General features: G+C 37.7%; 1 protein-coding gene across 1 annotated transcript; it reads left to right on the plus strand.

The window, feature by feature from the left end:
* Positions 1–236: 236 nt before the first annotated feature.
* On the plus strand, positions 237–8,806 carry LOC149228548 (uncharacterized). Its single transcript, XM_089375698.1, has 3 exons — positions 237–489; positions 584–654; positions 8,466–8,806. The coding sequence occupies exons 1-3, from the start codon at positions 335–337 to the stop codon at positions 8,615–8,617; spliced, it is 378 nt and encodes a 125-aa protein (XP_089231824.1). The 5' UTR covers positions 237–334; the 3' UTR covers positions 8,618–8,806.
* Positions 8,807–27,427: the final 18,621 nt, after the last annotated feature.

Consider the following 27,427-nt stretch of genomic DNA (forward strand, 5'->3'; position numbering starts at 1 on the left):
GTGTGTTTCAATATACTTTTCAATACACCCACCTCACCGAATTAACATAACCCATACCTTGGTCTATGCTACCGATGACAATCTGCTCGAGATATTTACAATGGTTAATGGTGTGGACTTGATATCCCGCCGCAGAGCCTGTTGACAACTCATCCTAACATAAACGCGGCAGTACGTCCGGGGCAGGTGGCATAACCAGGTTTCACTAGCCACGTGATGCTTTGGGATTGCGGACTTCGGTTTTATCACCACAGGCTCCCGCCTTACTTCGACGGTCCGGATTAAGTTGGGTGATCGGAGGGTTGTAAATTGTCAAGGGTTTTACTAAGACTTTATGAGTGAAAATCAGTTTACCATTTTCTCATTTGGGGCCGCGGTCTTTGCGGATCTGGTTCGATGTTCCTTCCACAGTTCGACACCAGCTCCCTGGTGCATCCAGACTGTAACCCTCCAGGGTTTGCCTCTCCGCTCAGTATCAAGTCCTCGCAGGTAATTTTCATTGACAATTCTTGGGTTAAGTTTTAGGTTTTGTTAACCTGGAGTAACGCATACAGTTCTCATAATTTCATTGTCGGGTTTGTAGCTGCAACCTACTACGCTGCAGATCCGTCCATGGCTCTCTCTCCAGCGGCGCATCTCACCGGCTTAACACAGGTATGCTATGGCCTTTCATACTCTGCTCTGGTTTATAGTGATTAGAGGTTTCGGACAAGAGCTATTACATATGATTGGGTATGAATCTTTATTGTTTCAGCACGGAAATCCTTGCTCCCATTGCCGGTTAAATCCCAGTGGGAAACCCCTGCAGCTGCCTTCGCTGCATACGATGGAGAATCCTCTCTTGCGAGAGTTATGCTTGGAGGCCGTCTCCGGTTCTGTTATGTATGTTCAATCTTGTGCTAGATTACCAGGCTATCCTGTAGCTACTTGATATTGATTGTATGGTCCAAATGCTCATTGGGTTTTCAAATCAGAACCCGTCTTAGTTTTATGGGGCTTGATCCCCTTTTTGAATGTAATGATATATACATATATTTGAATTCGAAAATGTTCTGTAGAAACTAGCAGTAATTGCCACAGTAAATAGACATTCAGCTCTCGGGCATTCCCGTGTTTTAATGGAATTTTCATTGTTGTTTGCCGCTTTTGCAATTAGATATGTGGTTATATTTCGCTATGGCTTGCTAGCTCACCCGCGGCCTCCGCCTCGGGGGTACGGGGTTATGTTAACAGTTTCATTTCACGCTTCTGTAACTTCTAAAATTGTATATTATTATTCTCAAGTATGTTTGACAGCTATTCCGCGTCTAAGCGCTCATGCATAACTTTTACAGTTCATCTGTTTGATATGAGGGTTTGTATTTATATATATGCATGCATGGTTTTCACAGTTCATGTGTTAAATTCGAGGGTTGGTAGTTTTATTTGCATGCATCGCCTCTCGGCCATACTAGGAATAATGAATACGAGGTCTGTCATTTTATTCGCATGCATCGCCTCTCGGCCATACTAGGAATAATGAATACGAGGTCTGTTATTTTATTCGCATGCATCGCCTCTCGGCCATACTAGGAATAATGAATACGAAGGTCTGTCATTTTATTCGCATGCATCGCCTCTCGGCCATACTAGGAATAATGAATCATCATCGTGCTTGCACAGGTTCTCTGTTGTGATGAAATCATCTCTATTACAGTTATTTACCTCCGCTCTCGGGTTGGATAAAATGTTTTCATTTTTCTGGCTACATGCAATGTAACGTAGTTTAATACCACTGTACAACCACACAGTGCTTTCCTTGTTTGTATCCATCGGTGCATGGTTACGACCTTGTCACCGATTCCTTGTTTTATAAGTGCGCCCGTTTTAATAACACTCTCTACACAGAGTCTTTAAGTAATTTTGCACAGGTTAATATCGGGTTAAGTTATTGATTACTCCATTAACTAACAGTTTTCTACCTCAAGGTCACAGGGTGAAATCTGTTAACAGCATCTAGGAAAAACAACAGTCCTTTCCCATTCAATTACTGTAACTTTAATGCATGTTCATTTCCTATCAGGGACTTACCAGTTTGGAACCGTACCTGATTTCCTCTGTCAGGAATGGTTTCATTCAAACAAAGGTCACCTGCTTAATTTCTGCTCTCCTCCCAGCCAATGAGATCCATCCTTCGGACGGTGTTCTCCCCCCGAGCAATCCTGCAGGCCTCCAGCCCTCAACAGGAACAGTGCACTCCTGGTGCCAGGTTATCTGGTCCTCACCAGACTTAACCTCCTTACCCCCTCCCTTGGAGCAAGATTTGTTTTCCTTTTCTTTTTCCTCTCTGTCTGTCCTCACAGCACAGAATCCCCCAAGTTAGGGTTTTTTTTCCCTTTTTAAGGGTAGTTCCATCAGTTATCACACTGATTCTTTTCTTTAAGATTCACCTCTTAGAGGCTGCCAGCAATTCTAAGAAAATATTTCAATTAAATTATTTAATCAGAATTAGTTTGCCACAGTTTTATTTAAAACATAATAACAACTGTATTCGTCTTTTTACCACAGTAACTTTCAAATTTACATAAATCTGGGGTCATTACATCTCCCCCTCCTGAGATTGGACATCGTCCCGATGTCTATCACCTGTAAACAGGTTTGGATAAGCCTCCCTAAGGAGTTCCTCATCTTCCCAAGTGGCCTCCTCTGGTCCATAGTGCTGCCACTGCACTTTAGCTTGGGAAATAACTCGTTTCCGCAGCTGCACTTCTCTCCGGTCGAGAATGGTCAGTGGTTCGACCAGAACCTCGCCTTCCGGCTCGACCTGCAAACAGAATGGATTTAGTTATTTTTCAGTTTATAAACAATGCTTATCCATAATAACCAGATTACTTCTTACCCGCACATTCTGCCATTGAATCACATGTTTAGGGTCGTAAACGTATTGCTTTAATACAGATACGTGAAACACATTGTGAATCTTAATATGACTTGGTAGGGCAAGTTGATAGGCGACCGGTCCGACTTTGGCCAAGATCTGGAAAGGCCCAAAGTAACGAGGTGCTAGCTTGGCACATCCCCTCCACTGCAAGGTACTCCTTCTTGGTTGGATCCTCACAAATACATGATCCCCAACCTGGAATTCCTTAAATCTTCTTTTTCGATCAGCGAAACTTTTCTGCCTGTCCTGAGCGGCTTTCAAGTTAGCACGCACCCTTTTCACTGTATTCTCCATTTCCTGTAACATATCAGGACCAATTCGCAACCTGTCTTCCGGTCCGCCCCAGCTTGCGGGTGTGCGGCACTTCCGCCCGTACATAACCTCAAAAGGACTCATCTGAGTTGAGGAATGGTACCCATTGTTGTATGCGAATTCGACTAAGTGGAGATAGTCCTCCCATTGAGTTGGCTTCATCAAAACACATGCTCTCAGCATGTCTTCCACAACTTGATTTACTCGTTCTGTTTGGCCATCAGTTTGGGGATGATAAGCTGTACTAAAATTCAGCTGTGTTCCCAGTTCCGCAAACAGTGTCCTCCAAAAGGTTGATGTAAACTTGACGTCCCGATCGGAGATAATCACCTTCGGCAGCCCATGTAATTTGAACACATGCTGCATGAAAATATGGGCAATTTGTACAGACATATATGTCGATTGCACAGGTATGAAGTGTGCTGCCTTACTCAACTTATCCACCACCACCATAATGGAATCATTATTCTTCTTGGTCTTGGGCAGTCCCGTTATAAAATCCATGGATATAGTCTCCCACTTCCATTCTGGAATGGGTAGAGGTTGTAACAGTCCTGCTGGGTGCATGTGTTCCGCCTTAATTTGCTGACATTCTAGACAGCGTGCTAGATACTCAGTTATCTCTTGCTTCAGTTTTGGCCAGTAGTATTCTTTGCGGAGTGCGGTAACCATTTTCTGGTAGCCCGGGTGTCCCGCATAATGGCTGGTATGAAACTCATCTAAAATCATCTTCTTAATGCTGTCTTCATTGGGCACATACAGCTTATTATTAAAGCACAACATATCAGCATCATCTAGTTTGTACCCTTGTAGTAATTCCTTATTAGATTGCTGCTGTAATTTCTGTTTGATGTGCTGATAAACAGCATCTTGTTCAGCCGCTATTTTTATCCTTTCCAATAAGGTACTTTGCCACTCACTAACTGAAATCCTGCACACGCATTGCACCTTCCGACTTAATGCATCCGCTACTCGGTTCTCCTTACCCTTTAGATGCTTAATTTCAAAGTCGAACCCACTTAAGAAGTCAGCCCAGCGAGCTTGCCTTGCATTTAAGGTGGGTTGACTGAAGTAGTTCGTTAAACTGTGGTGGTCTGTTAATAACAGAAATTTTCTGCCCACAAGGTAATGTCGCCACATTTTCAGGGCATGAATGACAGCAGCCAGCTCCATGTCGTAAGCAGAATATTTCTGCTCATGCTCTTTCAACTTTCTAGATTCGTAAGCAATGACTCTTCCTTCCTGCATCAGCACTCCTCCCACACCTTCCTTGCTTGCGTCCGTGCAGACTACATAATCCTTGTTAGGATCAGCGATACTTAATATAGGTGCGGTAGTAAGTAAGTGCTTGAGCTGCTCAAAGCTCTTTTGGCACGCTGAGGTCCACTTAAATGTTTTTCCTTTCTTTTGTAAAGAGGTGATTGGGTATGCTACCCTCGAAAAGCCTTCGACAAATCTTCTATAATACCCTGCTAACCCCATAAAGGACCTAATGTCTGCCACGTCCTTTGGAACAGGCCACTCCATTATAGTTCTAATCTTCTCAGGATCCACAGCGATGCCCTCTTTAGTGATCACGTGGCCCAAATATTGTATCTCCTCCTTGTAAAAATCGCATTTGCTGAATTTTGCATATAATTGATGTTCCCGCAAAGTTTGCAACACCAATTTAAGGTGTTCCTCATGCTCTTTCCTTGATTTGCTGTAAATCAGAATGTCATCTATGAATATCAGCACAAATTTGTCTAAAAACCGCTGAAACACCTTGTTCATCAAACACATGAAAGTGGCAGGTGCATTTGTCAGCCCAAAAGGTAGCACCACGAACTCATAGTGCCCATACCGCGTTCTGAAGGCGGTCTTAGCGATATCCTCCTCTTTTATTCTGATCTGATGGTAACCAGATCGCAGATCAATTTTTGAAAATACCGTTGCCCCCTTCACCTGATCAAAGAGCTCGTCGATTCTAGGCAAAGGATATTTGTTTTTGATTGTAAGCTTATTTAGCTGGCGATAATCAATGCACATCCGTAAAGTTCCATCTTTCTTTTTGACGAACAGCACTGGGGCTCCCCAAGGCGACACGCTGGGACGGATGTAATTTTTATCTAACAGTTCTTGTAGCTGCATCTTTAATTCTGTCAGTTCTGGCACACTCATACGATAGGGTGCCCGTGATACAGGTGCTGCCCCTGGAATTAGCTCAATAGTGAAATCCACATCCCGTTTTGGTGGTAATCCCGGCACTTCCTCGGGAAAAACATCTGCAAACTCCCGCACTATCGGCATGTTACCTAGCATGGCAGTTGTGTCTTTCTGATTTGCGTATCCCACTTGGATAGCGTAGATTTGACATTTCTTCTTGATGCACTTAGCTAACTGGGTAGCTGTAATAGGTCGAATCTGCACAGGGTGCCTAATTCCTTGCAATTCCTGCTGGTCTCCCAGGTCATCCTTATAATATATGGTCTTGGTCTTGCAGTTAACCAAGGACCAGTGTTTCTCCAGCCAGTCCATCCCAATCAAAACATCATAGGAGCCCAACGGTAATACATTCAAATCTGCCACTATTGGCTGCCCTGCTAAGGTTAAGGCACAATTATTCACCTTGGCCAAGACTCGTCTCTTGGCCCCTGTAGCTAGTTGGACCAGCCACGGATTTTTGAATTTTTCAGCCTGCAGTTTACACCGTTCTACTATATTCGGACTAATATAACTTAAGGTAGCCCCTGGGTCTATAAGAACAGCTAAGGACAGGTTTGAGATTTTACCTTCGAACTCAATCATAGATGGCTGGTACTCCGCTTGACGGTCCTCCAGCGCCGCATTGATTCTGGGCACACTACGGGCCACGTCCCCAACCGTTGAAGCCTCATGTATCTGAGATATCTGGTCTGTTCCTTTCCTCTGCGGGCAGTTTTTAACATAGTGGGGTCCTCCACAACCCCAGCATTGCACTGGTGGTCTGGTCATCCCTTCATCAGTTGATCTAACAGACTGCTCATTAGCCTTAGATTCGCTCATTGGTCTGGACCGGGGCGCGTTCCTTGCAGCAGGTCTGCTACTCAGTCCTTTACCGGCACTCTTATTCCCACTGCTGCGACTTCCTTTGCTGCTTCCAACCACCCGACCACTTCTTTTCTCATTCCATCTCTTGAGGGAAGTGTCCCCTTTCTGTTTACTCTGCTGGTAACAGATTCTCGCCTTACGGATGGCTTCATCCATGGTTCTAGGATTATCGAATTCAATCCTTTCCCTTATGTATGAAGGTAGGCTGCTCACAAACCTCTGAACCTTGGCTTTTTCTTCCTTGATGTAAGGTACATAACGTAGCAGCGAGGTAAAACGATTAATGAACTCATCCATGGTCTGCTGTCCCAGTCTTAAGTCATGAAATTCTCTTGCCTTCTCATCATAGAAGCGTTCTGTCAGGTACCTCTCCTTGAAATACTTCTGGAATTTCTCCCATGTAATAGTTCGTTCGCTGACCCCTTTGACTATCTTGATTTCTTCCCACCACAAGGTTGCCTTGCCTTGCAATTGGAAGATTGCCAATCTTGCTTTCAGGTTGTGGTCGTACTCATACAACTGAAAATACTTGTTCATATTGATCAACCAGGCTTCAGCAGCTTCCTCTTGCTCACCATCAAAATGTGGAGGTTTAATCTTTCGGAATTCTCCCTGCAATTCCACTTTCTGACGTTTTGATGTTTGCTGTTGAGGTGCATTATCAGAGTGATCCTCCTTGTCTTGGAAGTTTTCAGGTACCATTTGATGATCTTGTTCTTCTGTTACCCTTTGCTGTTCTGCACTGGGGTTGGACAGGGGTGGGTTTTGCCGGTTTGACAGGCTTTTCAGAATCTTTTCCTGTTCAACTGTTAGACGTGCGTTGTCCTCTCGCAGCCGTGCCATTTCATTCTTCAATTCCCGGATGGCTTCCAGGATTGCATGATTCGTACTCCGTGACTCTGCATCCAATTGCACCCACAGTTCTGCATTTTCTTGAGGGTTACTGCCGGGTTCTTGCATTTTGTCTCCTTTCTGGTTTTAACTGTTGATTTGTTGCAATTCTGTATATCAGTGCAAATAAACAGAACACAGTTAAGTACATTGTTAGCTTGCATGAGTTGCTTGGTGTACCCTTCTGCATACTGGTATGTTCTACTTGAGGCCACAGCGTTGAAACTGGGCTCTGATACCACTTGTCACATCCCTAGCCATATATCCATAAAAAAAAAATTTATTATTATACATACCAACTTGCCTAAACATAATGCTCATATGATTTTTTTTTGTTTCCAATCATTGTGACCATAACCATGTCAACTATATGATTAAAGTGCACTTACCTTCAATTTTCCTATTATTAAAAAAAACGTTTGCATAAAGCGTAAGCAATTGTCAACCATAAACATTGTTAACATATACATAAGTCGGGGTGTATTATATATATATATCTATGCCACAGTTTACGGTTATGCGTGTTTCAATATACTTTTCAATACACCCACCTCACCGAATTAACATAACCCATACCTTGGTCTATGCTACCGATGACAATCTGCTCGAGATATTTACAATGGTTAATGGTGTGGACTTGATATCCCGCCACAGAGCCTGTTGACAACTCATCCTAACATAAACGCGGCAGTACGTCCGGGGCAGGTGGCATAACCAGGTTTCACTAGCCACGTGATGCTTTGGGATTGCGGACTTCGGTTTTATCACCACAGGCTCCCGCCTTACTTCGACGGTCCGGATTAAGTTGGGTGATCGGAGGGTTGTAAATTGTCAAGGGTTTTACTAAGACTTTATGAGTGAAAATCAGTTTATCATTTTCTCATTTGGGGCCGCGGTCTTTGCGGATCTGGTTCGATGTTCCTTCCACAGTTCGACACCAGCTCCCTGGTGCATCCAGACTGTAACCCTCCAGGGTTTGCCTCTCCGTTCAGTATCAAGTCCTCGCAGGTAATTTTCATTGACAATTCTTGGGTTAAGTTTTAGGTTTTGTTAACCTGGAGTAACGCATACAGTTCTCATAATTTCATTGTCGGGTTTGTAGCTGCAACCTACTATGCTGCAGATCCGTCCATGGCTCTCTCTCCAGCAGCGCATCTCACCGGCTTAACACAGGTATGCTATGGCCTTTCATACTCTGCTCTAGTTTATAGTGATTAGAGGTTTCGGACAAGAGCTATTACATATGATTGGGTATGAATCTTTATTGTTTCAGCACGGAAATCCTTGCTCCCATTGTCGGTTAAATCCCAGTGGGAAACCCCTGCAGCTGCCTTCGCTGCATACGATGGAGAATCCTCTCTTGCGAGAGTTATGCTTGGAGGCCGTCTCCGGTTCTGTTATGTATGTTCAATCTTGTGCTATTGATTACCAGGCTATCCTGTAACTACTTGATATTGATTGTATGGTCCAAATGCTCATTGGGTTTTCAAATCAGAACCCGTCTTAGTTTTATGGGGCTTGATCCCCTTTTTGAATGTAATGATATATACATATATTTGAATTCGAAAATGTTCTGTAGAAACTAGCAGTAATTGCCACAGTAAATAGACATTCAGCTCTCGGGCATTCCCGTGTTTTAATGGAATTTTCATTGTTGTTTGCCGCTTTTGCAATTAGATATGTGGTTATATTTCGCTATGGCTTGCTAGCTCACCCGCGGCCTCCGCCTCGGGGGTACGGGGTTATGTTAACAGTTTCATTTCACGCTTCTGTAACTTCTAAAATTGTATATTATTATTCTCAAGTATGTTTGACAGCTATTCCGCGTCTAAGCGCTCATGCATAACTTTTACAGTTCATCTGTTTGATATGAGGGTTTGTATTTATATATATGCATGCATGGTTTTCACAGTTCATGTGTTAAATTCGAGGGTTGGTAGTTTTATTTGCATGCATCGCCTCTCGGCCATACTAGGAATAATGAATACGAGGTCTGTCATTTTATTCGCATGCATCGCCTCTCGGCCATACTAGGAATAATGAATACGAGGTCTGTTATTTTATTCACATGCATCGCCTCTCGACCATACTAGGAATAATGAATACGAAGGTCTGTCATTTTATTCGCATGCATCGCCTCTCGGCCATACTAGGAATAATGAATCATCATCGTGCTTGCACAGGTTCTCTGTTGTGATGAAATCATCTCTATTACATTTATTTACCTCCGCTCTCGGGTTGGATACAATGTTTTCATTTTTCTGGCTACATGCAATGTAACGTAGTTTAATACCACTGTACAACCACACAGTGCTTTCCTTGTTTGTATCCATCGGTGCATGGTTACGACCTTGTCACCGATTCCTTGTTTTATAAGTGCGCCCGTTTTAATAACACTCTCTACACAGAGTCTTTAAGTAATTTTGCACAAGTTAATATCGGGTTAAGTTATTGATTACTCCATTAACTAACAGTTTTCTACCTCAAGGTCACAGGGTGAAATCTGTTAACAGCATCTAGGAAAAACAACAGTGCTTTCCCATTCAATTACTGTAACTTTAATGCATGTTCATTTCCTATCAGGGACTTACCAGTTTGGAACCGTACCTGATTTCCTCTGTCAGGAATGGTTTCATTCAAACAAAGGTCACCTGCTTAATTTCTTCTCTCCTCCTAGCCAATGAGATCCATCCTTCGGACGGTGTTCTCCCCCCGAGCAATCCTGCAGGCCTCCAGCCCTCAACAGGAACAGTGCACTCCTGGTGCCAGGTTATTTGGTCCTCACCAGACTTAACCTCCTTACCCCCTCCCTTGGAGCAAGATTTGTTTTCCTTTTCTTTTTCCTCTCTGTCTGTCCTCACAGCACAGAATCCCCCAAGTTAGGGTTTTTTTTCCCTTTTTAAGGGTAGTTCCATCAGTTATCACACTGATTCTTTTCTTTAAGATTCACCTCTTAGAGGCTGCCAGCAATTCTAAGAAAATATTTCAATTAAATTATTTAATCAGAATTAGTTTGCCACAGTTTTATTTAAAACATAATAACAACTGTATTCATCTTTTTACCACAGTAACTTTCAAATTTACATAAATCTGGGGTCATTACAGCCAGGAAGGAATGTTTTATAATATATATTTTTATAATAAAATATTTATAAAAATGGAAAAATATATTATTATTTAATTGTTAAGTAACACACCAAATGGTATATAATATTTTTTTTGTTTGTGGGATAAGGGACTTAGTTTCGTGCAATAATTTGATTACTAAGTTTATAAAGGCATACATACTCTATCATTTCTGGTTTTGAACTTGTGACTTTTTAGGAGGAAACACATACTCTTAATCATTAGGTGAGCATTAGACCCACTCAAGCTGTATTTATAGTATATATTTTTATAATTATTAAAGGTTCAAGTTAATTTATAGATGAAATAAATATAATTACAAATTAGATTGTGATTTTTTGATATTTTAAACTATAGTTTTGAATGTATAAACATATTCAGGTCCTTGAAAAAATTATAAGACACTCAAAATCTAAAAATTAAACAACTTAAACTCATATTTTTAAAAATGTGTCAAATTTTAGTTAAAATTAATTAAGAAAAATTATTAAAAAACTATTTCATCTATATCTATTTTTCAAAACTATAATAAAATAATTTAATTTAAAACAACTAATTAAAATTAAAAATCATATAAATTTAAATTCAACCAAATTATAATATATAATCAAAATATAATAATAAAAAAAATGAAAATAAAAATCAATATATTTAATATAAATATACATTGATATATAACTATAAACAAATATAATAATAATAACAAAATCCACTAGTTTCCCTGCATGCACATGCTACCTCGTTCACCCATCCCAATCCCTAAACAACTAACACCTTGCTCCTCTCTTCCTTATCACTAATCTATGTAGTTTGCAAGGTGAGTTTTCAACGGATTTGAGATGCCTTGATGTTGGATCTTGGCACTTTTCTTTAAGCTAAAATACAGTTGTGAATAGTATTTGTGAGTTTACAACTCACCATACTTAGCTCATAGGGAAACGAAGTGTTGGGAAAGCCAACTCCAATTGAATTATATTGAGACCAACGTCGAACCTAGCGGAGGATCACTTCCTGTTGAAAATAGAGTTTTTTAAAGTGCTCAATGTCTACCTGACAAAGCATGGTGATTAGAGTAGTTAATTTCAAAATTTTCACTTTTAACTACTAATGCAATAGGGCTTCCTGCAGAATTTTATGAATTATGTTACTTATGTTACCCTAGTCTTGAATTGAGTTATTTGTAATGATTTTATAGCTGGGTCCAAGAGGTCACTTTCAGTGTAGCTCAAAAAGGATACAAGCAATATGAAAGCAAGCCCCATCACCAACTCAAGCTTATGGAATTTTGGTGTTTAGAATGGATTTGCAATGGTCCATTAGTGTTGTAGCTCAAAGAACTATACAAGCCACGGGAATGCACAAATTCTGAACTTGAATTTTCAAGGGAATATAGATTGTGTGGCCAGAGGCACAATGATTATTTGGAAGAACAGGATAAATATTTTCTGATCTTCTATGGCCCATGAAATCACATGTACGAAACCTTCACACAATACAAACCACGAGAATGGAAGTGAGGGTGTGTGTTGCAGCTTTGTGCCTCAAATTTTGAATTATGATTTTGAAGGGAATGTAGATCGCGTGGCTAGAGACACAATGATTATTTGAAAGAACAGGATGAATATTTTCTTATCTTCTATGCGCCATGAAATTCCATGTAAGAAACCCCTGGAACAAAATTTGGTGCAGCCAGGGAGCTCTGTAGAGTTATATGCAACAAGTTTTGAACAAGATCTAAGTTTGTGCGCCTCACATAGTGCATTAATACCGTCATAATCTTTTAGGGAGCAATGGAAAAGTATTTTTCTTCTCAGGCGCTCATTGATTCAAAGGTTAAGTTGTGCTACTTCTCGTTGCTTATGAATTTTTTTTGTATGGAGGATAAGGATTAATTTGTTGATAGAGCTTCTTGAAATCTATTGTTCTCACTATTTTTCTCAATTTAATGTTTTGCTAAATTTTAATTTGGAGAAGGCTAGGAAATATTAAAAAAAAATGGAGATTACACCCTTAAAAGATTGGCTTCCCTCTTAGGCTAGCTTGTAGGTAAAAATGATTTATGTTAGGCTTCAATTTGAAGAAGAGTGAGCTGAACTGGCACATGAATTTTCTAACGTTCCTATTATATTTAGACATGTAAATTTCAACTCTCATGGGTGTACAATTTACAATTTTGTTTTGGAATTTAAACCTGTATTATCTAATTATTTTCAATGACTCACATGTTGGTATTCAAGCTAGTTAAATATATAAATAAGAAAGAAATGTACAAAATGAGAAACTGAAGAAAAAACACAAGGAATTTACGTGGTAAAACCCTGACATTGTATTAAGGAAACCTCCAAGGGGCAAGGGATTGGAATTCTTATTGCTCAAGGTCCAAAACGACTCTCCAACCATTACATCTGGCCTCTCGAGTAATCATCATTTTTAACATGAAAACTTCATTACATAACTCCCTATGGTTAGAAAATTGGATGAATGATAAACCCAAATTTACTAAGAGAATTACATAATAATTGTTGTCATTCTTAACAATATCCACCTTGAAAACAATTTTCCTAATCCCTTGCCCATGCCCATTCATCATCTTTGTTGCAAGCTAAGAGAAGCCAAACACCAGCACAACTTCTCTACCAACACTTGTTTCGTGAATATGTTTGCACAATTATCTTGAGTGTGGACCTTCTTAAGAGCTACTTTGTTGCCATTGATCACGTCTTACAAAATGGTATCTTACATCAATGTGCTTAGTCTTGTTGTTATAAGCTAGATTTGTATCCAAATGAATAACACTTTGACTGTCACAGAATACATTCGCTTTCTTCTGCGTCCTTTCAAGCTCATCAAGTAAACCTTTCAACCAGATTGCCTCTTTACAAGCATCTGAAGTAGCTATATACTCTACTTTAGTAGTGGACAAAACAACTGTTTCTTAAAGCTTTGACATCTAACTAAATGCTCCACCTGCAAGAGTAAAAACATATATTGTAGTAGATCTCCTTTTGTCCAAGTCACTTGCATAATCAACATCCACATATCCACATACTGAATCTCCTCAACCATTAAAGATGATACACTCGTCAATTGTGCCTCTGAAATACCAAAGCACCCATTTCACTGCTCGCCAATGTTTTTCTCTTGGATTTGTCATGAACCTACTGACAACTCCAATTGCATGTGAAATATCAGGCCTTGTAGATACCATCATATACATCAAATTGCCTACCACATTTGCATATGGTACACAAAACATATACTTCTTTTTTTCATCAGTTCTAGGACTCAAACCCGAAGAAATCTTAAAATGAGAAGTTAAAGGAACAGTAATAGGTTTCAAATTGTCCATGTAATGTCCTATAATAATAATAATAATAATAATAAATAATATAATATAATATTAAAATATAAGCAAATAAATGATAAACAATAAATAAAAAATAATAATAGTAAATAAATAATAAATAATGAAGAGAATATAATAATAATAAATAAATAAAATAGCAAATAATAATAATGAAGTTTTAAATAAATAAATATAAAAGTAAAATATAAAAATAATGAAAATAAATAGAGTTATCACAAAATAAAAATGAATAAAATAAGAAAGAATTAAATTAAAAGACATATTAAATTAAGTAAAACTTAAAAAAAAAGATTAAAAGTTGCATGTTGAGACATGGAATGTATGCATACAAACCCATTTCCATTGTTTGGTTTATTTAATAGATGACGAGGAAGATGAAATTCATCATTCCTTCCTCTATGTCCTGGGGAGAAAAATGTTGTGAAACAAATAATTCCCTGGCAGTAGTACGTTGATTGAGCGCTTGGAGATGGTTAGTTGTAGAAAGATTATGCGCAACTGAGCCTACGATTGGGTGGAGAGTGTCCCCAAAATTTTTTGCGATTAGCAAAATTCCAATAACATTTAATTCCAAAATCACAATTAAAGAATATCATCTTTTTGGAAATTCTATGATAGTTAGTGGAATAGTTGTGTGTTGATTAATCATATAATTTGATGTAATTATTTGTATATTTTGAATTGAGATTATTATAATATAAAAACTTATATTCAAACCCTTGAGACTTATGATGTTTAAATATTGAATTACTAATTTAATTCTCTATTTTTTCAATTTCTTTATAGAACTTTTTTTAGAAAATATTCATACTATTACTTTAAAAAAATTGTCATTAGAAAAATCACTTTTTCTTTTTTATCACAAGACTGGTTTAATATTAGAAAATATTCATTAATTCTTAAAAAAACACACTCAAAAAATTAAATTATACATAATGAAACTTGGATAATATAAACAAATCTTGAAAAAAACTTAATTATCTCCTTAATTTTTCCTTTTATTAATATATATATATATATATATATATATATATATATATATACTCGCTACTGATTCTGATTCGAATTTATGGAATAGTAACAACTATTAGTTTTCGCTATTTAAACAAATTTTACCCCGTAGTACATAGGAGGGAGGAGGAAATACAATAAGAATTATATTTTTAATATAACTTAAATTGTTTTTAGCTTTGATAAATGAGTGAGAAACTTATAATATTAATAAAACATATTTTAATGGATTTTTATATTTATAAAACATATTTGGTTAATTTTATTTTATTTAAGGAAATTTCTATTTAAACTTAAAAGTCTCACCATTGATGGATCAATGCCATGATTTTTATATACGATTGTATTGCCACAACCCATAAAATTTTCAGATGTTTAAAAGGAATAAATAAAATTTCATATAAAATGTTCAGATGTTTAAAAGGAATAAATAAAATTTCACATACTCATCTAAGATACATGAGATAAATGAAATTCCATTACATGCCAACGCTCAACGCTCAACGTATATTATATTTTTGAATTAGTTTTTAAGAATTAGGACTTTTATTTTAAAGTAAAAATTGATAAAATAATTTAATAAAAATAAAAACAGTCGACTTCAATTTCTTTTGAAATCTGAACTTCAAGTCTCTCTCTACCATATAGTATTAGGTCTGGTTTCTCTGTGACCAGAGCCATATAGTATTAGGTCTGGTTTCTCTGTCACTGCAGTCAAGCATGTGTCATTAAATTGCGGTCTTCCTGTGATTTATTACCTGGTTGTTTGAAGTGGTACCTGAACTGAAATCAAAATTCTATCATCTCCGCCTTCAATTTCCCTTGCAAATCATTCAAACTTCTTAGGTTATATTCTATCATCTCAGCCTTCAATTTTCCTTACAAATCATTCAAACTTTTTACGTAAATTCTATCATCTCCGCCTTCAATTTCCCTTGCAAATCATTCAAACTTCTTAGGTTATCGTTGTCGAGTATAAAACTTGGACAGTATCAAACTAGGAGCATACCAGCTACGTGACACGCGAATTCACAACTATTCATCACAAACAACTATTATGATAACTTACAGTCGTAACTTACAACTTGTTGCTCCTTTCATTTGCTGCATCATACCAACTTTGGCATGTGGGTTTGAGGCTCAACTCTACCACCGTCTCAATTTTAATTTTAATTTTAATTTTATGATGAACAACAAACTTGCATTTGTGAGTCAATGTTTTTCAAAAGCCAATTTCCTATGATATATAAGTCTCGTGTGTGTTTGTCTTTGTCTTGATATGTACATGCAGGTGGATCAATGGTCTGAGCAATTGCATACAAAGATAGTTGTTAAATAGCATTAAAGTTTTACTTTTTAAGAGTGATTTTTTGGAAGTTTTTTTTTCTTGGTTTTTCTGGTCTAATTTCTCTAAAATCTGGCAGGAATTTATTGAAATCACAAGTTTAAATTTCTCTAAAATCTGGCAAGAATTTATTGAAATCACAAACTTAAATTTCTCTAAAATCTGGCAGGAATTTATTGAAATCAATGGGTAATTCCTGCACAATCTATCCATATATAAAGTCAAAAAACCAGTTTAAATAACACAAATCAAGGTTTCATCTCAAAATTTTCCATCCCTCCACAATCTATCCATATATAAAGTCAAAAAACCAGTTTAAATAACACAAAACAAAGTTTCACCTCAAAATTTTCCATTGGATTCCCCGAAAATCCACAAAAAGACAACTCCTTTTTTAAATATATAAAGTTTTATTTTTTTTAAATGGAAATTATTTTAATATTTTATATTTTTAATATAAAAAGTGGTTAAGTTTATATAGAAATGTGGAAATAATAAATTATTTTATATTAACAATTTTGTACTATAGCAATATATATATATATATTCCTATATTATAATATGGGAATATATATACTATTAAAAAGTTATTTGATTAAATTGCACACTTGGCTACATAATTTGGTGGCAAATCTTAATTTAATTTGATTAATTAAATTTCTAATTTAAGAGCTCCTCCTTTAGTTTCAATTCACATGGATTTCAAGCAATTTAATTCCCATATATGAAGGGACAAAATCATGGATGGTTTTCATAACCCATAGGCAGTTTCACATTATATATCAAAATATTTTTATCACCTAATTCAAACAAATCTTTTAAAACAATATATAATTTTAATATCCATTTTAAAATTTATAATGGAATAAGAGGGAGTAATAGATATATAAAAATTTTCAAAAAAAAATAGATGTATGAAAATTTACGAGGGAATAACATAATATAGCTAAATTTAAAATAAAATTTAAAAGTTGTATGAATGATATATATATGGGTGGTGTTACATTAAAATTGTTGTGAGTGAGATTTAAATTTTTATAGTGAATAATTTTAAATGTAATTTAAATATATAAATTAGAATAAGGTTTAATTTTGGTTGGAGTAGTTTGTCATAAAAATGGAAACTAGTAATCAAAAGAACTTAGTGAATTAAAAACAAATAGTGATATTTATTATACTATCTCTAATATTTGATAGGAATGATAAAAGTAATTATTTGAATATAAATTAAATATATATAAGTATGTGTGTGTGTGTTTTCTTAAGTTGAATTAAATACCTTATTTATATAAAATACAAATCTTGTCATTCACTAAATTAGCTTTTGAATGTGCATATCAAATAAAAAGTCATGATGAAGAGTTGTAATAAGCTATTAAAAGTGATGAGACTCACTATATATATAGTTATTTTAGTGATGTTTACTAGATTATGATATAGATTTATGTTGATATAGTGAGATTCTTTTTGTAATTAATATTGTAGTTAACATACAATTACTTTTAGTCTTGTGTCACTTTAGGATAATGTACTAGGGATGTGATGAAAAGATCAAGTAAAACACAATTGTGGAGTTTATTCATGCATACTAAAAGATTAATTGGATGAATCTGCCTTCATGATATTGCATTTAAAGAGGGAAGAATGGTAGTGAAATCTTAACTTGGACATTAAGACAAGGTCATTAGATATGAAGTGATATGTAATCATATAATATGCTCAGCTCGTTGGAGACATTAGCTATTAATGCAATATGTGAAGAAGTTATAAGAGGTCAAATTTAGGGAATAATGGTACAATTCACTAAAAATACACGTCAAATGAAGTTGAAACTAGAAGGAAAAATAATTTAAGAATGTATGCAACAATGAAGTCCACTAAAATTTCCTTGGGGAAGGAAGATTACATGGCAAGAGATTAAGTCTCAAGATAATGAGGCTCATTTGAAAATTAATGATGTACTTAGATGATTACACCTACGGTGTAAATGATAAACTTCCTAATAGAAAGAACAAGAAATGATTATGATACAACACTAATAATGCTTATGAGATAACATACATCCTAGAGGGATGTTGAATAATATTAATTCATAGTTAGTATTCATTGTTTTTATAAGTAAATAAAATTGATTCATGATAAGAATGTTTAAAGCGTATTTTTGCTCTATATTTGATAAGTATTGAGATGATTCTCATATTAGTGAGGTTGCATGATGTGATGGTATGTGGAAAATGGATATAGTTCTGATGAGAGGTTAATGATGTATATGTGGTTCTTATTTATTTATTTGTTATGCTAATGATGTTGAATGCTCATGATGGATATGATATGCATAGAGATCATGATGTTATGATAAGATGTATATTGACATGTGGTTCATTTATTATGTGATGTCATGATATATCTTTGATGCAAATATGTTGATGTTATAAGTTATGAGGGTGTTTTATGATGTGAAGCATGTGGTAATTGCATGTAGATTTTACGACATGCAAGAGCATGCATTTCTATATTATTTAGAATGTTGTGATAACAATGATGTTATGTTATCAGGATGACATGCAAGAGCGGGCATATGGATTGTTTTCTTTGATACTATGATTATACATAATGCATTGGTTTCATGTTGAGGTGTGATGATTGACATGAACTCCACAAATGGCCAAGAGGGCTAGTTTATTTGATGATCTCGTGGGACACTATACCTGCGAGGGAGAATATGTAACACTATATGGGTTGGGGACAAAGTCAATCAACACTACATATGTTAGTGGTTCCTTTGTCTTGTATAGGTCTTGATGGATAGCTCTTGAGGAGGCCAAGTGCCTAATATTGGATTGGGATGCCAAAGTCTGGTGGTGGTGTAAGGAATGCGATGTTTGGGGTTGTGCACCTTGGTAGGTGTGGAGGGAGTGGGACAACCTTGCGAGATTCCCGGAGTCATTGAGTACTAGGACCGGATGCTTGCCTTGGAGCAGATGAGGTCTAAGCCAGGTGCGAGCCTTGGGGCCAGCCTTGGGCTATGGTACAGGCTGAGGAGGCTTATGCCTGGTTCCGAAAGTGGGAAAAGGACAAAGATTCCTTGGGATTCCTGGGTGATGTGGATACTTTCAATGTCTACTACTTATACTAGTTCAACAGAGGGTGTAGGGCAAACCTGAAGTAATAAATAACTAAATAAATAAAATGTTAAATGATTCAACTTAACTTCGAGACGAAATTCCTTAAAGAGGGGGAGTATCTAATGTCCCCTAATAACAATAAAAATATAAATAATAAATAAAATAATATAATATTAAAATATAAGAAAATAAATGATAAACAATAAAGAAAAGATAATAATAGTAAATAAATAATAAATAATGAAGAGAATATAATAATAATAAATAAATATAAAAGTAAACTATAAAATAGTAAAAAAAAAGTAAAGTTAACTAGAAGTAAAATAAAATAAGAAAGAGTTAAACTAAGAGAACTATAAAAATAGTAAAAATAAGTAAAGTTATCAAAAAGTAAAAAGGAATAAAATAAGAAAGAATTAAATTAAGAGAAATATTAAATTAAGTAAAACTTAATATAAAAAAATAAAAGTTTCATGTTGACACATGGAATGTGTGCATGCAGACCTCTTTTTATTGTTTGGTCTATTTAATATACTATGAGGAAGATGAGATTCATCATTCCTTCCTCCATTCTCTGGGGAGAAAAGTGTTGTGAGACAAAGGATTCCCTCGCAGTAGTACGTTGATTGAGGGCTCGAGGGTGGCCAGTTGTAGAAAGATTATGTGCAACTGAGCCTATAATTGGGTGGAGAGTCATCTCCAAAACTTTGTTGCGATTAGCTGGATTCCAATAACATTCAACTCCGAAATCACAAGTAAGGAATATCATCACCACAGGTAAGTCGTCTTTGCTCGTGTTTTTGGAAATTCTATGTTAATTAGTGGAATATTTGTGTGTTGATTATTAATCATATAATTTGATGTAATTATTTGTATATTTTAAATCGAGGTTGTTACAGTCCATACCGAACTTTCTAAGTATTTTTTCCACATACTTCTGTTGTGATAACCAAAGTTTTCCATTTTTCCTGTCTCTGTCTATCTCCATGCTTGAGATATGTTTTGCAGCTTCAAGATCCTTCATATCAAATGTCCTAGAAAGATGAGCCTTTAACTTGTTGATCTCTTCCATGTTTTTTCTTGCAATAAGCATATTGTCAATATACACAACCAAGATAATGAATATGTCATTGAAAATTTTGAAGTACACACAATGATCATACTCACTTTTAGTGAAGTTCTCGCTCACCATGAAGGAATCAAAATTCTTATACCACTACCTGATAGACTACCTCATGCCATACAATGATTTCAGTGAGCTCGGAAACTAATATTTTGTTGCAACCTTATACAAAACCTTCTAGTTATTCCATATATATCTCTTCATCTAATTCTCCATGAAGAAAGGTTGTTTTAACGTCTAAGTATTCTAACTCAAGATCAATTAATGCAGTTATTGCTAGCATAGTATGAATAGAAACAAGTTTTACGAATGGTGAAAAAATCTCATGAAAGTCAATACCTTTTACTTGAGAATACCCTTTTTCTACCTATCTCGCCTTATATCTTTCAATACTTCCATCAACATTTCGCTTCAATTTGAAGACCCATTTGCATCTGAAAACACTTCTCCCTTTGGGAAGTTCTACAAGATCCCAGGTTTTTTTCATGCCTAAGGAATTCATTTCCTCATCCATAGCCTTCTTTTATTTTTCACTATCTACATCATCCATTGCTTCCTGATAACAAGAAGGTTCCTCATCTTCAGTAATCAATGTAATAGAGGAAGCAAAATCTTCATACCTTTTGGGTGTCCTTCTTTCCCTTGTAGACCTCGTTAGAGTGACTGGTTGCTGAATTGGTTCCTTAACTTATATAGTTTCCTTTACATCTTCTTCACCTTTTTCTTCAGAAGTCTCTTCTCCCTTCCAACTTTTCGAAAAAGGTTTAGTCTCCAACTAATTTTTCTGATTCGGTGATACCTATTCCTGTTCAACTTTTTGAACATCTGATTTTAGAAGAGAAGATTCTTCAAATGTTACATCTCTAGTGATGACTATCTTACGTGAAAAAGTGTAGATTTTCCTGTAGATTCAACAGCTCGTGTAATTTTCTAAAACACAAGACAAGAATCTACTCTACTTTCAATAGCGGAAACCAATAGATCAATGAAAACAATAATCAGCAAGAGGAAGATAATCAATCACACATAACACAATATTTCTCTGGGGAAAGCAACTACTCAAAACCTCGACTATCTATATTGCATTAATCAGAAATCCAAGATGAAAATACAATGCTTGTTCTCACTAGAACAATCCCTACACAAGTATAATCAACTCTCTGCCTCACAAGCCTGCTCTAGCCAACACTTAGCCAATTCTACTACCTGCTAAGCCCCTATTTCCTGCACAATTCCTAAGAGGATCAGCCCATATTTAATTGGGAAATCCTTCTTCCAAATCCATGCAATATAAACTTAGGTCCATAACTGATTGCATGCATGATCTGTATAACTCGGAAAATCATACAACCGATAGTACATTATCCTTGCAGTCTAGTCTCAACTAGGTCTTTCTCTGAACTGACATGCATGAGTTTCTCTTGAATGAATCTCCAGTTAGCTGGACTAGCACTGATGATGCACCAGTGCACCAACTCACTACTAGACCTATACTAGTTCCTCCAATAGTTAGAACTAGTTTAACTTACAACAACTCAGTCAAACTGATTTATCTAATTACAACTCAAATAAACTCATCCTGGACCCCCAAAATTTAGGGATCACACATACATGACTACATAAGGACTTCCAACTCGAAATTACTAAGTTAATTAAGTCAATTAAACTTAATTAACTATTTACAAGTTGCTATGAGAATAGAATTTGATTTAAATTCACAATTTAATTCAAGGACAAATTAAACTAGAATTTATTGTTGTCATTTCTCAACACTTCGTCTAAAAAAGAATCGGATTATCAGTTACCTGATCCTGTCTCTGTGAAACTTGAATTTAAATCTTGACAATCCCTTTGTCAAAATGTCATCATCCTGCTCCTTTGTGGGAATGTACTCCAACAATGTAATCCGCCTCAATACACAATCTCGAAGATGATGATATCAGATATCAATATGCTTGGATAGAACATGAAAAACTAAATTTTCATAGATTTTGATACAACTCTTATTATCACAGTTGGATCAATCTGCTGACTAAACAAACCAACCATAATCTTCGTCATCTAGATGGCCTCACATGCTGCTTGACTTGCATCCATGTACTCTGCCTCTGTTGAACTGAGTTTAACCGATCTCTATTTCCTGTTGTACCAAGAAACAATTGTTGACCCAATACTGAAGGTCCCTCCTGATGTGCTCTTCCTGTCAGATGGACTCCCTACCCAATCTACATTGGTGAAGCCTTGAAGCTTCAGTCCCTCTATTCGTCTGTACCACAATCCATACTCAGTAGTGCCTCTGAGGTATCTCAACACATGCTTGGACGCCTTCCAAAATAGCTTAGTAGGCCTAACAATCACTTGACTAAGTTGGTTAACTACATAGAACATGTTCGGTCATGTGTTCACCAAATACATGAGTGAACCCTCAAGCTGCCTATAAATGGTAGCTTCCACTACTTCACTCGAAGTAGCATCCTCCTTCCTCCAGTTTCCTACTAGAGGAGTCTCCATGGGTTTACTTCTCTCCATATGGAACCTTTTCAGTATCTCGTTGCCATACTTGCCATGAGAGACAAAAATATCCCTGTCACCTTGCCATACCTCCATGCCCAGAAAGTAGTGCATGAGCCCCAAGTCCTTCATCATTACCTATCAGAATCAAATCGTCGACATATAAAACAATGATCAACAATTTACCTTCCACCACAATGTGGTACAGGCTCACATTTGCTTCACTTTAGGTGAATCCCAACCTAGTTAAGTAGTGTAGAAATTTTGAATAATATAAACTTATTCACAGGGATTATCCCGATTATACACTATTTGCGGAATGCATGCATAATACATAGCCTCCTCTACGTTGATCATCAATTTTGCAGAATTAAGAAACAATCGCATGCGCACATTGAAACATCAATCACACATATCAACACAGTATGTACTGGGGAAAGCATACAACTAAAACCCCCCAACTATCTATATATTATAATGATAGAGAACATGTAACAATACATAGTACAATACTCCTCACAAGTACTCAGTACTATCTCCACCTGCTACACACAAACTAGCTCAGATCTGAATCAAGTCACAGGTTCAAATCTCCTCCGCTGTCTGCATGCCTCTACTGCGCAATCCAATGTGAGAATAGGAATTATCCAAGCTCGTTTTTCCTTGGCTTGTACTGCGCAATCCTCATTGGCAATCTCAATCACTGATTGTGCAAATCTCATGCATAGCTATAGTCACAACTGATAGTAGTCTCCACCTCTAACACCTATCTCCACTGAACTGTCCATGCACTGAGTTAACTGATGTATTCTTTAGTTGATTTATGAGTTAATAATTAGTGAATTAATTAATAATTAATTCATATCACTCATCACTAGTGTATTTGGAAGTTAGACTAAATACAACTAGTTCAACTAAGTCAAACTGAACACAACTCCATCAACTCCTCAATCAACTCCACCAAACTAAATCACTTGAGTTCTAACTAAATTCCATCATGCAATAGCTCAACTAACCCATAAGAAAAGCGTATTTCCTTTTGGTAGTTGCATGTGCCACATCCGTAGCTCGAATTGAAGTGCTCCAAGAGGATAAGATAATGTTTATAGTCCAAATATTATTAAGAGCTAATAATATTCGACTGTTCTATTTTTAGACTGGCAATCTAAAAATAGACTCCGCCCATATGTCTAAAATAGAATTCCATCTATTTTTACCAACATGACCAATCATCCATAAATAGCATCCTGCAACTCATAGACCATGATCCATATGTCTAAAAATAGACTTTGCGCCAAAAATAGCCAGCGGGCCCACTTAGTGAAGGCAACTTCCTTTCACTAAGTTCCATCATCTTGTTGCATTTTCAACACTCCCTCTCAACAAGATATGGATTATTTGCAACCCCTATCCTGCCTCGATGGTATTCGAATTTGCTCCTGGTGAGTGCCTTCGTCAAGATATCAGCATCCTGGTCCTCCGTGGGAATGTATTAAAGTAACATGATTCTCCGCTGCACACAATCTCTGATATGATGGTACCTGATGTCGATGTGCTTGGATCTATCATGAAATACTGGATTAGCCGAGAGTTTAATGCAACTCTGGTTATCACAATAAATCACAGTAGGCTCCAAGTGTGACCCGAACAACCCGACCAGGATCTTCCTCATCCATATAGCCTCGCATGCAGCCAAACTTGTTGCCATATACTTGGCCTCTGCTGAACTGAGTGCCACGGATCTCTGCTTCCTGCTGTACAAAGAAATTGTTGTCGACCCGATACTGAAGATCCCTCTAGATGTGCTATTTCTATCCGTTGGGCTCCCTGCCCAATCTGCATCTGTGAAGCCACATAGCTTCACCTCATCCTCATGTCTGTACCACAATCCATATCCCGATGTGCCTCTGAGATAACGCAATACATGCTTGTCTGCCTTCCAGAAGAGCTTGGTCGGCTTAACCATAGCTTGTGAAAGCAGGTTAACAGCATAGCATATATCAAGTCGTGTATTGACCAGATACATAAGCGACCCCACCAACTGTCGATAAACAGTGGCATCCACTACGTCCGATGAAGTAGCATCCTCCTTCCTCCAACTTCCAGGAAGAGGAGTATCAACAGGCTTGCAGCCATGCATGTTGAACTTCTCTAGTATCTCCCGGGCATACTTACCCTGAGAAATAAATAGTCCATCACTGCGCTGCCAAATTTCCAATCCTAGGAAATAATGAAGGAGGCCCAAGTCCTTCATCTCAAACTCTCTAGTAAGATCCTCCTTGCATGAAAGTATCAACAACCCATCTCCCGTCAAAATCAAATCATCTACATAAAGTACAATGATAAGCAACTTACTCTCCACCACAATCTGGTATAGGTTAGGATCTGCCTCAGTCTTAGAGAATCCAATTCCGGTGAAATAACTGTCTATCCGTGTGAACCAAGCACGAGGTGCTTGTTTCAACCCATACAGCGCTCTCTTGAGCCTGCACACACGCCACTCGCTGCTGAAGATTTCGAAACCTTCGGGCTGCTCTATGTACACCTTCTCCTCAATGACTCCGTTGAGGAACGTAGTCTTCACATCCATCTGATGAATGTGCCACCTCATCTGCACTGAGAGAGCAAGAATCGTTTGTATGGAAGAATACCTTGCGACAGGTGCAAAGGTCTCCTCATAATCGATCCCCTCTATCTGTGAGAAGCCTCAGGCAACAAATCTTGCCTTGTACTTCTCCACACTCCCGTCAGCTTCCTACTTCACTTTGTAGATCCATCTCGAACCCACCACTGATTTCCCCTCCGGTCTTGGGACAATCTCCCATGCACTGTTTCTGAAAATTGAATCATACTCTTCCACCATGGCATCTACCCATGCGGGATCCTCCACAGCTTCCTCGAAAGAGGATGGCTCAGTCACGACACATTTTCTCACAAGAGCCATGTATCCAGTGTACCAATCAGGTGACTGTCTCTGTCTGCGCTGTCCTGTAGGTGGTCCTACAACCTTCTCTACATCTTGAGCCAGTCGTCAGCTTTTGTAGTGCGCTTTCGCCCTTTGATGGTTGGCGCTGCATGAGTGGTCTCTTCCACTCCATGAACTTCATATTGTGGCTGATCCACGTCCTGAAGCTCATCCTTATGAACTAATAGCTCCTCATCTGCATGCAAGTGTGGCTCCCTCTCAAGCGAACACTTCATGGTTTTCTCCTCCTGAAATTTGATATCCTGTCGCGCAACAGTCTTACGACTATCTGGCAAATACACACGATAGTTGTGGGGCATATCAGTGTACCCCACAAATATCCCAACCTCTACGGTTAGCTCCAGCTTCTTCCTGGCATCCTTCATCACATGCATGTAAACATTAGTACCAAAAATCCTCAAATGGGAAATATCAGGCCTCTTACCAGAATAAGCCTCCTCAGGTGTACTCATGCCAAATATCTTGTGAGGACAACGGTTCTGCACATATACTGCAGTATTGAATGCCTCCGCCCACAAGTGAAGGGGTAGGCCCTGATCATGCAACATCGCCCGTGCAGCACCCACGATCATTCTGTTCTTCCGCTCAGCAACCTCGTTCTGCTGTGGGTTATGGGGAGCTATGAGCTCTCTTCGAATCCCTTCTACGCTGCAGAAGTCCTTGAACTCGCCAGAGATGAATTCACCACCATTGTCTCTCCTAAGAGCCTTCACCTTCTTCCCCAATTCCTTTTCGACCAGTGCTTTGAACTCACAGAACTTTGAGTATGTCTCACTCTTCTTCTGCATGAAGAAGATCCAGCGCTTTCGAGAGAAATCATCAACAAAGATCACATAGTACCTATGCTTTGTTGTCGAAGCTACTGAGAAAGGTCCACACACGTCTGTGTGAATTCTCTCAAGGATCGTCGTGGCGCGACTATCCTTCTCGTGAAAGGTGGCTTTCACAAATTTTCCCAAAGTACACCCCTTGCACTGATCTGACTGCACAAGAGTGCCTTTAGGAAGCCCAGTAGAAATCTGTTGCAGTATCTTCAAGGCTCCATGGTGAAGGTGGCCCAATCTCCTGTGCCACAACTCGCCATCATCCCGGCTCACCAATTCTTCTGCCTTGCATGCCATTGCAGCGCAGCCATCTACATGCAATTGATAAAGGTTCCTGACTCGAACCCCTATCTTCCGGGTTTCTCCAGTTGTCTTACTGCGTAGGAAAGCCTTTCCCTCGCTGAAAACAACATCATATCCCTTGTCTTCTAACATCGCCACAGAGATAAGATTCTTCTTCAATCCTAGAACATGCATCACTTCCTTCAATACGAAGGGTTTACCAGACTCGCTCTCAAAGGAAATGGTACCGATACCGGTTGCACTGTATCTACCATCATCGCCCATCTCAATGTCCACTCCAAGATCTTTCTCATCCAGATCAGAAAACAAATCTCGATCTCATGTCATGTGAAAAGATGCACCACTGTCCAAGAACCATACCGATCCCATCACACTTGATACCAAGCATGCGATCAACGAAAAATCTAGCTCAAACTGCAAGGCTAAGGCCTCTCCTACTGCAGATCCAACAACTTGCTTATTTTTCTTCTTCAGCGGACAATTTGTGGCATAATGTCCATGCTGGTGACAGTGA

Source organism: Pinus tabuliformis, chromosome J (assembly GCF_031772625.1).
Source record: "Pinus tabuliformis cultivar Carrire ecotype Pingquan chromosome J, CPIR1, whole genome shotgun sequence".
Taxonomy (NCBI): Eukaryota; Viridiplantae; Streptophyta; class Pinopsida; order Pinales; family Pinaceae; genus Pinus; species Pinus tabuliformis.

Excerpts from the sequence above, each read along its gene's own strand:
- LOC149228548 (XM_089375698.1), top strand. The coding sequence starts at position 335 with ATGAGTGAAAATCAGTTTACCATTTTCTCATTTGGGGCCGCGGTCTTT. Across the intron at positions 490-583 it reads TCAGTATCAAGTCCTCGCAG|CTGCAACCTACTACGCTGCA; the intron begins GTAATTTTCATT and ends TCGGGTTTGTAG. Across the intron at positions 655-8,465 it reads ATCTCACCGGCTTAACACAG|CACGGAAATCCTTGCTCCCA; the intron begins GTATGCTATGGC and ends TTATTGTTTCAG.